Raw genomic sequence first — 13,937 nt, 5'->3', positions numbered from 1 at the left:
GAGTGGGTGGTGGGTAATGGGGATCCTGAGGATGGTGAATTTGCCCTAGAGAAAAACTGGGATACTGCACACAGCCACTTACCTAGGCAGCCTCACAGTTCAAAAAAGAGAGGCAGGGAGGCTTAGTGCTTATTGTGCTCTGGGCCAGAAGTTTTACATACCAAATCTCATTCCCTCCTTTTGATAACTTGTGAGGTGCATTTTTAAATACCAATTTTACAAAAGAGAGACAGAGACAGAGATACTCAGATAGGTTATTTATTTTGTCCAAAGTCACACACCTTGTAAGTGGTGGAGCCAGGACTGGAATCAGAATGGGGCTCTCTGTGCTCCCCACACTGCCTCTGAATTGGAGTTAATCTGTTTGCCTTCTTTTCTCATTACCACATAGATTCCATGAAGAGCTCATCCTGGGGAAGGCCATGATTTCTCTTTGTTATGTTTACTATATTGGCCTCCCCTACCCCGCAGAGTGCCTAGTAAAATGCTCAGCAAACATGCCTGCCTGGAGGCAACACCTCCTACTTGCTGCCACATGTGGGGCTGGGGTGAGAGGCAAGGCAGGGCTGGTGAGGTGGATTGCTTTGCTGCTGCTGCTGCTGCTAGGGAATGGGGAGGGACTCTGCTGCCTGAGCCTTGGCTCGAAGGCATTTTCCATTTCCTAGCCCCCTCCTCCTCCTCCATCCCTCAGCTGTCGCCCCTCCGTTTCAACTCTAGCCCCTAGGGGAGCGTCCCTTGCCGCGGGGCTGACAGCACTTGGGGAGCAAGGTCGCTGTTCTCTGCTGCTCTAGCTCTGTGCACAGAGCTTCGTTCGCGGGCGCCTGGTGTCCAGCGGGCACTGATGTCAAGCAGTGGCAGAGCGCTGCCTACAGACGGTTGACCTGGACCCTCCTCCACACCCACTTCCTTCGTCGCCCCCTCCCTCTTGCCTGTACTCGGGCTCTGGCTCTCTATAAAAGGCGGGAGCGTGGCGTGCCACAGCAGCTCCGAGTTTCAGCACCATGGAGAGCCCCCGTCTTCGGCCGCTGGCCCTGTTGGGTGCCGCCCTGCTTTTGCTGCTACCTCTGCTGGACGCCGGGGCCCAGGAGGACGCTGAGCTCCAGCCCCGAGCCCTGGACATCTACTCTGCCGTGGAGGATGCCTCTCATGAGAAGGAGCTGGTGGGTATCTCCCGGATCCCCCTTGGCTGCTGCCCGGTCCTTTCCTTTGTATTCGTCCGTCTTCTTTCCCTCCTTCCCCACCCCCACTGCCAGAGTCGGGGTGCAGGGAGATGAGCGTAAAGCCCAGGCTTACATCTGTAAATCGTCTGGAGCCCACTGCTTCAGGCAGTTTGTAGAGTGAATCTCCTGTCCCGGGCCCTCGGAGCAACAGGAGCCTCAGCGTCTAAGGGACTTGCGGTCAGTATGTGAGACAGCGCTCGCTAAGTTAATACCCCTCGAAGGTCCCTTTCTGTCCTTGGAGTCCCAGGGTGGAGTGCGTGTGGTTCCGGGGCTCTTTGTAACTAGGGCTGGGAGTGAGCACCTGGGTTGGGCTCGCAGCCAATGCAGCAACTTCGGGCTCCGGGGCAATGTGTTGCAGATCGAAGCGCTACAGGAAGTCCTGAAGAAGCTCAAGACTAAAAGTATTCCGATCTATGAGAAGAAGTATGGCCAAGTCCCCATGGTAAGGCTCTGGGATCACCCCCTCCCCATGTTTTTCTGAGAGGAAATATACCACCTTGAGTCTTATACATTGACCTCCCTAGGACGTGGTTAAATCAGGTAATGGGTTTGCAGAATTCTGTGGGCTGTTTTATTTTCCACCGCCAAATCATACCCCTTGGTTTCTAAGGGCAAAGAGTAGAATGGCCATTTCAGAGGATCCAAGAGCTGGTGCCAGGAACCAGCTCTTGGGTCTGTGTGGAAAGGAGCATTTCTTGAAGATGAGCTTTTTTCCTCTCATGAAAAATTCTCTGAATTGGAAGAGCCCTTAAATCTACTCAGTTCTTGTTCCTCTAATTTTCTTCTTGCCATCTGGAGCACTGCCAGTTTTTCTGATCTATGTTTTAAGGTCAAAATTCTTGATTCCCCGCTTGTCACTTTCCTTGGGGAATTACACATGTGCACACTCGTGTTCTCTCTCTCTCTCTCTCTCTCTCTCACACACACACACACACACCCACACCCACACACCCCTCTTCCTTGGGATGAGGAGTCTGAAAGCAGGGAGCAGAGGTTGTGAGAAAATACAGGTCTATTGTTTATTTCTTAGAAAAATGTCTGGTTGATTATTTTCTTTTTGATAAACAACTAAGGGAGCTAGAAAATGTACCCCCTCCCCCCAAAATAAAAGGTGGAATAAAGTAGGAGGAGCTCAATAATTTAAATTTTTTTCTTTTTATGTTCTCACTGAAATTTTAAGGCTGTGTTTCAGGTCTGACCATACTTAGACCTCCGGTGATAGTGATAGGTTCCATCTATCTCTCCTAAGAGGCAGACATTGTGTTGATGGGGGAGATGTGCCTGTTGGGAGCCTGGGTTTGCTTTTGTGGGAAGACCACACATTGTGTTGTTTTCAGTGCCACGCTGGGGAGCGGTGCGCAGTGCGAAAAGGAGCGAGGATTGGGAAGCTGTGCGACTGTCCCCGAGGAACCACCTGCAATTCTTTCCTTTTGAAGTGCTTGTGAGGCATCCACCCGCCTCCATAAATCCCCACTGCCCCTACTTCCCCCAGAGGACCACACCTTCATCTCTGGAGTTCACCTTTAGCAACAAAGTTTGCATTTCCCTCTGAGGGTTAAGGGGCTCTTTTCCTGCTGTTCCCAAATAAAAGAACACATTAGATGTTACTGTGTGAAGGATAATGCCTTGTATGGTGTTGATACATGTGCAAAGTATTCTTTTCTTATTCATCTGACACACTCTTTGTGTAAAGAAGGGGAACTTCTGCTTTGAAAATTGTATTTTTGTATGTGGTGTGGCTGGATGAAAATTAGATTTAGTTAATCTTGGTAGATGACATCACAACCTGGAAGATGACCCCAAATGACACAAATTGCAGCATGTACAAATTATACATAATAAAGTGTTTTTAATAATTGCTCATACTGTATCATTGTTTCTATGTCATAAGTAATTTAAGTAAGAATGGTGGAATTAATCATGCTGTTGTTTTCAAAGAGAAATATTTTAAAAATAGCAGCCTATTGGGAGAACAGCACCTTGGCTCCAAGGAGTTTTCATCATTAATTGGGAGTTTGCCACACAAACTTTTGTGCACTGTTTTTCTTTGATTGCTGTGGTGTGTGTGTGTGTGTGTGTGTGTGTGTTGGAGATGGCTGGAGTTGAGCTGATGTGATAGCGTTTATTAAAACCTTTAGTAGACTCCTTAATTTTCACAGTGAGAACAATAAAAGATAAATTGTTTCAGACTTCAGCTCCATTAAAAGCAGTTTGAAAAATTGGGATTTTTGTTTTGGCTACTCCTTTATTAGAAAATATTCATTGATAAGAAATGGATTCTTTGGGAGCTTGTTGTTTGTCCAAAGGAAGGGAAATAGCTGTATTAGGTGTTTTAAGGGTGGGAGACCCACTTATTCCCACTACTTAATATATAATCTTGCATGGGGCAACTGGGTGGCTCCGTCTGTTCAGTGTCTGCCTTCAGCTCAGGTCATGATCCCAGGGTCCTGGGATTGAGTCCCACAACAGACTCCCTGCTCAGTGGGGAGCTTACTTCTCTCTCTCCCTCTGCCTCTCCTCCTACTTGTGTTCTCTCCCTCTCTGTCAAATAAATAATTTTTCCAAGATTATATATATTTTCTTAAGATTTTATCTCGAGGGGAACAAATGAAAATTGATAGGTGGTAGATTCAACTCAAGAAATATAAAAATCTTAAAGATTAGTAGCCTTTAAATGTTTCTGAGTGTTTACCCGAGGTCACATTTCTAAGGGCTTAAACCAGAGTAAATAACATGTAAGAAGAAGCATCAGGAGACAAACAGGGGCTTATGGTTTCCCAGTGCAAACTCAAGAGGCACCTGCATAATATTAGTATTAAGAAAGAAAATCCCTCCCCTGCTTCCTGGGGAGATAGAGTGTGCTGATAGAAAATATGCTCATACATAATTGCTATTTGCAGTATTTTCATTGTTACTATTAGCATGGCTCATTCCCTTAATAATCTTCCAAGATAGATACTATTACCATTTTTTGGAGAAGGAAGCAGAGGTCGGGAGAGATGTTGGAAATCATCTTGGTCAGGTCACATAATCCTAAATCCTGATTTCAGTTCTAATCCCTCTGACTCCCAAGATTTATTTGCCTTTTGCTTCCATATCACTCTGGGCAATTGAACAGGTTGTTTGGACTCCCAAATTCCCCAGAAAGCACTTCTTTCTTTAATAGAAATTAGCTCACTTGGGTGGCCGATGTATTTTTGGGAGTCACATTTCTATTTGAATTCCTCTTTGACAGGCTTAGTTGTGATTGAAATGTGTTACATTTTAATCCTGAAAAACTACGAGGAAGTCATTAATGGTTTCATTGTCTGCTACTTTTCCAGAAAATATTTAAGTTAAAATCCTGATCTTGAGTCCCTTAACTGTTCTCATTCGTGTCAGTCCTAAATAAATAAGATCAGGAAATTGCTTTAATCATTGATTACTGCACAGGCAGGACCCTGGAGGAGAACACTGAGAAGAGCTTCCTATCGCAGCCTGGAATGTTTCCCCAAAAGGAAGAGATGCTGGAGGACTTCGTGGTTCAAAGACAGGAATAAGAATTCTACTCTGAACCCCTTTAACTCTGTCACCCCTACTTCTATGTCACCCCATTCTTTCTTGTTTCATTTGACTAAAGGATATGGACTTAGGGGTAATTGGTAATGAGGAATCTGTGGGCTGGTTATGAAAGGCTTTTTCCAAAAGTTTGGTCTGGGGATCCAGGTTTTAAGTTCATGGTGGTAACGACATTCTATACTAACGATGGCAACATTTAATCTGAAGTGGCTTGGTAGAAGTAACCTTGCCTACTCATTTTGTCAGTATTAGACCTCTTCATTTTTTTTTCTTAAAGATTTTATTTATTTGAGACACAGAGGGAGCAGGAGAAGGAGAAGCAGGCTCCCCGCTGAGCAAGGAGCCTGATGCAGGGCTCGATCCTAGGTCCCTGGGACCACGACCTGAGCTGAAAGCAGATGCTCAACACACTGAGCCACCCAGTTGCCCCTAGACATCCTGTTCAAATAGAATGCCTTACTATGTTTAATGACTAAAGGTCTCTGTGGTAGAGGATAAGAATGTTAAATATTTTTAAAATTTTAATAAGAGAAGTAGTTATCCATGTGCAGTCACCATGTATGAGCCCCAGAGATCTTCTGAGATTGGCTGAAGGATCAGGGGTCTGAGAGTTGGCAAGTATCTACATCTAAAGATCTGAAGAACGTTACAGGCATAGGAATGGTGTTTCTAGAACAGTAGTTCTCCCATGGTCTAGAGGTGATAGGTGAAAGTTACTAGAGGACTTTTCTCAACTACACATAACCACTGCCTTTCCTATAGTAATTGCTGATGTTTCACCCCTCACTCTTTGCTAGAATCTGGAGGCCTGTGAGGGACACATGCTATACCTAGGTACCCACACACCCTTCCCAAACCTGATAATGGTACATCGGATTCTGGTTATTGACAAAGATTCTTTCTTGACCAGACTTGAGTCAGGTTCTTGAACCTCCTTCTGGGCCTATCTATGCACTCCCTTATAAAATCCAGTTTCAGCAAGAATCCTGATAGATCAATTTATCAAGAGTCCCACATCCTTCTCATCTTCCACCATCCCCCAGGTGATGTCTGGGCACTCTGACCTGTCTTTAGCAAAGATCCTGTTAGGCTGGTTTATTTTGAACTTCCCTGACCCCTGATGTTTCCCATTAGTAATTTCCCATCCACTTCTTGGCTATAAATTCTTACTTGCCCATGCTATATTAGGAACTGAGCCCTGTTCTGTACTGAAGTCTCTTTTCCCCTATTGCAGTAGTCTTGAACAAAATCTATTTCTATGGCTATAATGGCCAATTCTGGTTTTTCTTTGACAGGGGAGACTATTTAGGATTGTGTAGTTTAAATAAGATCCTCAGATTGTTCTGCGAAGCTTCCTACCCTAGAACCACTGCAATATTGAGCTTGTTTTTGGTATAGTCCCATTCATGCTACACTTTTTTGAGTGCCTTCCATGTGTTGGGTATTGAGAACATAATGATAAAGAAGAGAGACATAACCCTTGTTCTTGAGTTTACAATCAAGTGATTTATAGTCTTTTGGTGAGAATAGATAATAAGCAAAAATCATAAGCCATAATAAACTTTATGAATTTATCTATGAATTCTATGAATTTATGTTGACATGTTGAGGCTGTGGACTCTTAGAAAATGAATACCAGATGAGGTCCAAGTGGCTTTCCCAGGAAATAAGTCTTTGGGCCCCTCAGGTGTACACTTTTGCCTTGACCAGGTGGAATTTACAGATGTTCGTAGATCAGCAATATCTCAAGGGAAAGCAAGGCTGAGAGTAAGGAGGGTGGTGGTTCTGGCATCAGCTTTCAGTGTTCTTTATTTCACTGATGGGTGGGTGTCTAAATATAATTCTCTCTTGCCTGGCTAATGTGTGTTTATAACTTGTTTCCTTTGCCTCTGTAGATGTAGGTGCTCTGTTCAGGGTCTCCAGTCTAGAGGGTCTATCAGCACAACAGTTTTGGTTTAAGAATATTTATGCAAATATTTCTTTTTTTTTTTTTTTTTTAAAGATTTTATTTTTTTGCCAGAGAGAACAAGCAGGGGGGAGCGGCAGGCAGAGGGAGAGGGAGAATCAGGCTCCCTACTGAGCAAGGAGCCCAATGTGGGTGGGGCTCCATCCCAGGACCTTGAGATCATGACCTGAGCTGAAGGCAGATGCTTAACCGACTGAATCACCCAGGTATCCCTATGCAAATATTTCTAACTGGTGTTCCCCAAACTACTGAGAAGAGGAAGAGCAACAAGGAAGAGGTTAAACATTTAGAAGAAAGAGGAGGTAATTGTTGAAGTGAAGCTCTTGTCAGGAATGGGAGGATGGGATTCAGAGCCAGGAAAAAGATAGCTTTGGGAAGGAAGGAGAGCACATGACATGTGAAGATGTAGGGGATTTTAATATGTGTGTTGGCAGAAGTTGGGGGTAGTTATTTCATGGCTTCTGTTTTCCAAGGGAAGTAGGATATAAACTGATCTGTTGAGAAGAAATTTTCTATTTAATAATTATATATATACAGTATAGAAACTGATGATAGCCTAACCTCTACTATAATATGACAAATTCATCATAAGACATGATATGTTAGGTACTAGACAGAGAGGAAGATGAATTTAGAGGGTATAGAGGTGAATTATCAAGGCTTGTAAACATAAGTGGCATTTGAGTATTCTTTGAAGAATGTGTAATATTTCAAAATGTGAAGATTGGGGAAATTTTGTTTAAGATGTGGGAAATAATGTGAATGGAAGTGTGCAAGAAGGGACACCTGGCTGGCTAGTCAGTGGAGCATGCAACTCTTGTTCTCGGGGTTATGAGTTAGAGCCCCATGTTGGGTGTAGAGATTACTTAAAAATAAAATTTAAAAAAAGTGTGTAAGGAAAAGAATGCAGTTAGAAATAGCCCGAGTGCTGAGAACATGGGGTACAAAATGGTGAACAAGGAGATAAGGGTGGGTATGATTGTGGGTGAAGGGGCCAAGGCTTTATTCCTGACAGCTGTAGGGCATGATCAGGGCTGTGCTTTAGGAAGCTCATTCTGATACCACACGAAAGGAGGGACCAGAGAGGAGGACATGGTACACAAAGAGTAGGCAGGAATATACTGCAGTAGCCCAGAAAAGAGGTGATGAAAGCCTGGATGGATAAGGGTAGTGTGGATGGACAGGAAGGATGCAGGAGGCATTGTCCAGGAAGAGTCTGAAGCAGTAGTTTTCCCAAACTCTTCTTGTGTGTGATGGTGTTTTCCCTCATCTATGGCAAAATGGCACGGGGGCAGGGAGATCAAAGCTAAATATATTCAGTTTCTAATTTTTTTAAAGATTTTGTTTATCAGAGAGAGAGCGAGTGAGAGCATGAGTGGCAGGGAGGGGCAGAAGGACAGGGAGCCCAATGTGGGGCTCAATCCTAGGACCCCAGGATCACATCCTGAGCCGAAGTCAGATGCTTAACCAACTGAGCCACCCAGGCGCCCCTCTAATTGTTTTAATTCCCAGTTCAGCATACCTACATTTTAAGAGCATACCTATATACCTCTGTTGAGGTACACTTTATATGTCATAAACTTCATTTCTTTCAGGTGTATACACCTTATGTTTTCAGTGTTAAAGTAACTTTTATGAAATGTTAGTGGAAATAGATGGCAGTTGTTTTCCTAATGTTTCTATTAGCAAAATAAAATTGGGCATTTCTGTTTTGGGATGTCAGAACTTTGGGGGAATTTTGACTGGTTTGGAAAATCTAGAGGTGTGGAAACTGTTGGACTTGGGGAGATTTATGAAAAGAGGAGTGTGCTAGGCTGAGAGGTTGGTATACATCAGAGAAAGGGAACAGGCATGGATGCTTACAGGGGAGGAGAGTGAATATATAAGGGACCTGGAGCTTCTCTAGGTTGTTCTAGATTCCAGTGCAGATGTGGCTTTAGCAGAGGGAGGCAGGCCCAGGGTAGCACTGCAATGGAAGCAGGAAGCCTGGTTTCCGGTCATGGTTCTGCCACTTATTAGCTGTGTAACCTTAAGCAGGTCACGGAATTGTGCAGGACCTCAGACATGCACACATCGAAGAGTCCCTTTCCAGTTCAAATATTTCAAGGCTTCATTCTATATTATTTGATTACATCTAATATTCTGTGTTTGAGCAACTGTGAAATAAAGCAAATATGCTCCAGCCCAAACTGATTTTGGCTTTACTTGAACTGCAGGCCTTAACAAGAAAGAATAAATCTAAAATCACCTCAATTTTTTTTAAGTTTGGATTTCTTAAACACTAAATAATCTTGTGACGAGCCCTAAGCATTTGGAATTTGAAGATAAATTGCTTTAAAATTATATACATACATATTATATATATATTACATTTATATATTATAGTTCTATTTAAATTATAAATGTATACTGATATCAAATAAGTACATAAGTTATATATAGCTACATATTTTTATATAACTCTATAATTATTAAATTTATGTAAATATATAATTAGATATAATACATATGTAATATATAGCATATATAATTAATATAATTATAATTTAAGATATAAATTGTAATTATATTATAAATTATAAATATAGTTTAAAAATTATTTGTATATTTTAAATATATTTTAACCATTATAATATATAATTATAAAATATAAATATAATTACATATTATAAATTACATGTATATAATTTATATACATTAGTTGCTTCCCCACACAGTATGATTTGTTTCCTTTTGTATTCTCATTTCCCAATTTTTATTGGTGGTTAGGACCCAGCTGGGGCTCTCTAAGGAGGCATACATATGCAGGCTTCATAAAGACTGAAAACCTCTGTAAACATATAACTGGAGAACATTTTTAACTTGAGAACTTTTTTATTTATTTATTTTTATTTTTTAGAGAGTGCAAGAGTATGGGAGTGGTGGGAGGGGCAGAGGGAGAAGGAGAGAGAGAATCCCAAGCAGACTCCCTGTTGAGTGCAGAGCCTGAGGCTGGGCTGCATCTCATGACCTTAGATCATGACCTGAGATCATGACCTGAGCCAAAATCAAGAGTCCAATGCTTAGCCGACAGAGCCACCCAGGTACCCCTTAACTCGGGAACTTTATACTAGCAAATATTTTAAGGCTCTAAAGTCTTAAAACCACACTTCTGATGGATTGAGCTCCCATGTCTCAGCTGAGCTTCTACTTTATACATTCCATTCGTTGTCTTTCATGATTTATAGTGTCAGCCTCAAGGTTCCAGAGCAGTTGGGTTTTGTGGGTTTATTAGGAGTTTGTTGTGATTTTCACTGTATAGCTTACAAACCTACTTTATACATGGTCTTAATTTTGGGCTTGGTCACAGAATTTCAGAATTGAAAGGAAACTTTGAGGTCATTTAATTAAATCTCATTTTAGAAATGAAAAGATAGAAGCCTTAATGGTAAAAGTGACTTGTCTATGCCTTTGGTGACCAAGTGAAAATTCAGTGAAGCAATCAATCTGTATTTGGTAAGTTGTAGGACATTCTATCCAACAGAATCCCTCTTAGGACAAGCTGTCTTCGTTTGGGAGACTGCCTTGAAAAGTGTTTAGGGTGGAAGTAAACCCTCCTTGATTATGTTTTATTTATCTTTCAATCTCCTTTTACTCTATTTTAAAATTTGATTTCCTTTTTGACTCAAGTTATCTAGGAGATGTCATTTGGTGGCAAAAAATATATATAAGCCAATCCTAATGAATTTATGTCTAGAGGGGGAATTTATTATAAGGTGATCAGAAGACAGGAAATATAGGTGTGTAGTAAGGAAGTGGATGCCCAAAGCCAGTAGGAGTCATTTCCTCTCTCAGTCTCTCTCTTACTTCCTTACCCACATGTTTCTCTGTCTCTCCATCTTGCTTTGTATAGGTTTACCTAGGTTCTAGTAATGGAATTGCTGGGTAGGTTTACCTAGGGTCCAGTAGTGGAATTGCTGGGTAGGTTGTACGATATGCTTATTTTCAGCTTTACTAGATAATGCCAGATTGCTCTCTAAAATGGCTGTACCTGTTTATGTTCCTACCAGTGGTGTACTTCACAACCTCACCCATGCTTGGAATGGTTATCTTTAAAATTTTTGCCAACCCGGTGCACCTGGCTGGCTCAGTTAGATGAGCATGTGACTCTTGATCTCAGGGGTGTGAGTTTGAGCCTCACGTTGGGTGTAGAGATTACTTAAAAAAAAAAAAAAAAAAAAAAAAAACACCTTAAAAAAATTTTTTTTGGCCAATCAGATGCCATTTTTGCCAATGATATCTCATTGTTATTTGAATTTGCAACCTTTGACTACTTAGGATGAGCATATTTTTATATTTATTTATATCTTGTCTTTTGTGAATTGTCTCTTCATGTACTTTGCCTATTTTTCAGTTGGGCTATTTGTCTTTTTCTAATCAATTTGTAGAAGTTCTTCATATATATCCTGAATACTACTTTCTTACTGTGCTGCTTGGTCGTTCACCTTGTCTGCTTGACGTGGTAAATTTATTGACAGATTTTCTTTTTTTTTTTAATTTTTTTTTATTGTTATATTAATCCCCATACATTACATCATTAGTTTTTGATGTAGTGTTCCATGATTCATTGTTTGTGCATAACACCCAGTTTTTCAGAGTCCATCGTCTCTCATGGTTCTTCTCCCCCTCCGATTCCCCCCCCTTCATTCTTCCCCTCCTGCTACATTCTTCTTCTTCTTTTTTTCTTTCTTAACATATATTGCATTATTTGTTTCAGAGGTACAGATCTGAGATTCAACAGTCTTGCACAATTCACAGTGCTTACCAGAGCACATACCCTCCCCAGTGTCCATCACCCAGTCACCCTATCCCTCCCGCCCCACCCCCCACTCCAGCAACCCTCAGTTTGTTTCCTGAGATTAAGAATTCCTCATATCAGTGAGGTCATATGATACATGTCTTTCTCTGTTTGACTTATTTCGCTCAGCATAATACCCTCCAGTTCCATCCACGTCGTTGCAAATGGCAAGATCTCATTCCTTTTGATGGCTGCACAATATTCCATTGTATATATATACCACATCTTCTTTATCCATTCATCTGTTGATGGACATCTTGGCTCTTTCCACAGTTTGGCTATTGTGGACATTGCTGCTATAAACATCGGGGTGCACGTACCCTTTCGGGTCCCTACTTTTGTATCTTTGGGGTAAATACCCAGGAGTGCAATTGCTGGATCATATGGTAGCTCTATTTTCAACTTTTTGAGGAACCTCCATACTGTTTTCCAGAGTGGCTACACCAGCTTGCATTCCCACCAACAGTGTAGGAGGGTTCCCCTTTCTCCGCATCCCTGCCAACATCTATTGACAGATTTTCTAATGGTGTTTTCCCTATTATGGGATTAGCTCTACTTAGTTATGACATATTTTATAATACATTTTAACTTTGATTTGTTAATATATAAACTAAAACCTTTATGTCTGTATTTCTAAGAAAGACTGGTTTGTAATTTTATTTTCTTGTCATCTGATTTTGGTAGTAGGCTAAATAGCCTCAAAAAATACATTAAAGAATTTGTTTCCCCTCTGCTTTCCTGGTCCTTTGAAGCAGTTTGTAGAGAAGAATTATCTGTGGAGGTTTGGTCAACTTTTTTGTCAGTGGGAAATTTTGATTACTAACTCAGTTTCTTGATTTTTGAATGACCTCAAAACTATGACTGGAGAAAGATGAGATGTGAAAGATTCTAGTTGGACTTAATTAATTAATTAAAGATTATTTATTTATTTTAGGGAGAGAGTGCACAAGCGGGAGGGGCAGAGGGAGAGAGAATCTCAGAATCTCATGCAGACTCTGCACTGAGTGTCCCTGACAGTGGGGAGTGGTGTTGGGGGGACGAGGGGGAGCTCAATCTCATGACCCTGAGATCACCACCTGAGCCAAAACCTAGAGCTGGATGCTTAACTGACTGTACCACCCAGGCACTCCCAGTTGGGCTTACTTTAAATCTAGGTAGGAAGGATATAAAAAGATCTAAGAATAGGACAAAGAAGGGCTAAGTTTTTGAATTTGTAGTTTTAATTAATTAAAGGCTAAATTTAAAAATCAAAGTAGCACTTGAGTAATCTTTTGTGTTGCCTCTCCTAAGTGCCTTGGGCTTCTGCTCCAGAGCCTTGCAGTGTTGGTTTGGGTCTCCTGGCCTGTGGTGATCAGAGATAGTCAGATGGTTGGGCAATTTTCCTGCTAGCTCTTTTCCAAGCAACGACTCAGGGATTCAGCCAGTGGGGTGTTTAGTTGCTGTTTCCAAGGCCATAGAGCTGTCCTCCTTCCCTGGGCTTATGACTTCCAATAAGCTATAGATCCAGGCAGTCATCTGCAGCAATTAGAACAAATTTAGCTTGTTTTCAAACAATTTAGCTTGTTTCACTTCAACCTCTGTTTTGGAGCAGTTTTAGTCCTTTTACCGCATTGGAGCCAAACTTGTAGCTGCCGCTGCCAGCTTCTGAACCCTGAGTCGAGCAACTTCTCAGCCTCGGGTCTGTTCATGACATTGCATTTTGGCCCATTGGGACATTTAGCTTCCTTTTTGAGGCTGGCTATATTGTTTAAGTTTTTTCTTTTTATATTTTCTCTGTCCTTGTGGGATTACTTCATGGTATGAACTTAAGACACCAGTTATCCTGAAAGTATACATCCCCATTCATTCTTTTTTCAAAAAATAGATTTGTTTATTTATTTGAGAGAGAGAGAGAGAGCACACAGAGGGAGAGGGAGAGGGAGAAGCAGACTCGCCGCTGAGCAGGGAGCCTGATGCTGCCTGGATCCCAGGACCCTGGGATCATGACCTGAGCCGAAGGCAGACACTTAACTGAGTCACCCAGGCATCCCCAGTTTGACTTATATTCTTAACCCTCTATTAAAACTACTTTTTATCATGACCACCAACCAAATTCACATTTATAAATCCAATGTGTGTTTTTCTACTCTCTTTCTGATCTCCAATGAATTGTTCAGTAAATTCTTTGTTACTCAAAGTAATAGTTGATGTGGTTTTTTTGAAAAATGTTTATCAGCACTTCTTTTTTTTATGCCATAAGTTTATTTACAAACATATTGAGTATGTTGAATTCAAGAGTTCAATCCATTTTTCAAAGAGATTGTATCTCTTACAATGTTCCTTTTCACATCTATTCAATGGATTAATTAAAACATCT

General features: G+C 41.4%; 1 protein-coding gene across 1 annotated transcript; it reads left to right on the top strand.

Moving 5' to 3' along the window:
- The first annotated feature begins 1,001 nt into the window (after positions 1-1,001).
- On the top strand, positions 1,002-2,665 carry CARTPT (CART prepropeptide). The gene is made up of 3 exons (XM_032403525.1): positions 1,002-1,160; positions 1,579-1,662; positions 2,558-2,665. Exons 1-3 carry the CDS (start codon positions 1,002-1,004, stop codon positions 2,663-2,665), a joined length of 351 nt encoding a protein of 116 aa, XP_032259416.1.
- The last annotated feature ends 11,272 nt before the right edge of the window (positions 2,666-13,937 follow it).

This window comes from Phoca vitulina, unplaced genomic scaffold, assembly GCF_004348235.1.
Source record: "Phoca vitulina isolate PV1807 unplaced genomic scaffold, GSC_HSeal_1.0 scaffold6, whole genome shotgun sequence".
NCBI lineage: Eukaryota > Metazoa > Chordata > Mammalia > Carnivora > Phocidae > Phoca > Phoca vitulina.
This window is presented reverse-complemented; position numbering and strand designations above follow the sequence as displayed.

Coding starts and splice junctions, on each gene's coding strand:
- CARTPT (XM_032403525.1), top strand. CDS start 1,002: ATGGAGAGCCCCCGTCTTCGGCCGCTGGCCCTGTTGGGTGCCGCCCTG. Junction 1,161..1,578: donor CCTCTCATGAGAAGGAGCTG/GTGGGTATCTCC, acceptor AATGTGTTGCAG/ATCGAAGCGCTACAGGAAGT. Junction 1,663..2,557: donor AGTATGGCCAAGTCCCCATG/GTAAGGCTCTGG, acceptor TGTTGTTTTCAG/TGCCACGCTGGGGAGCGGTG.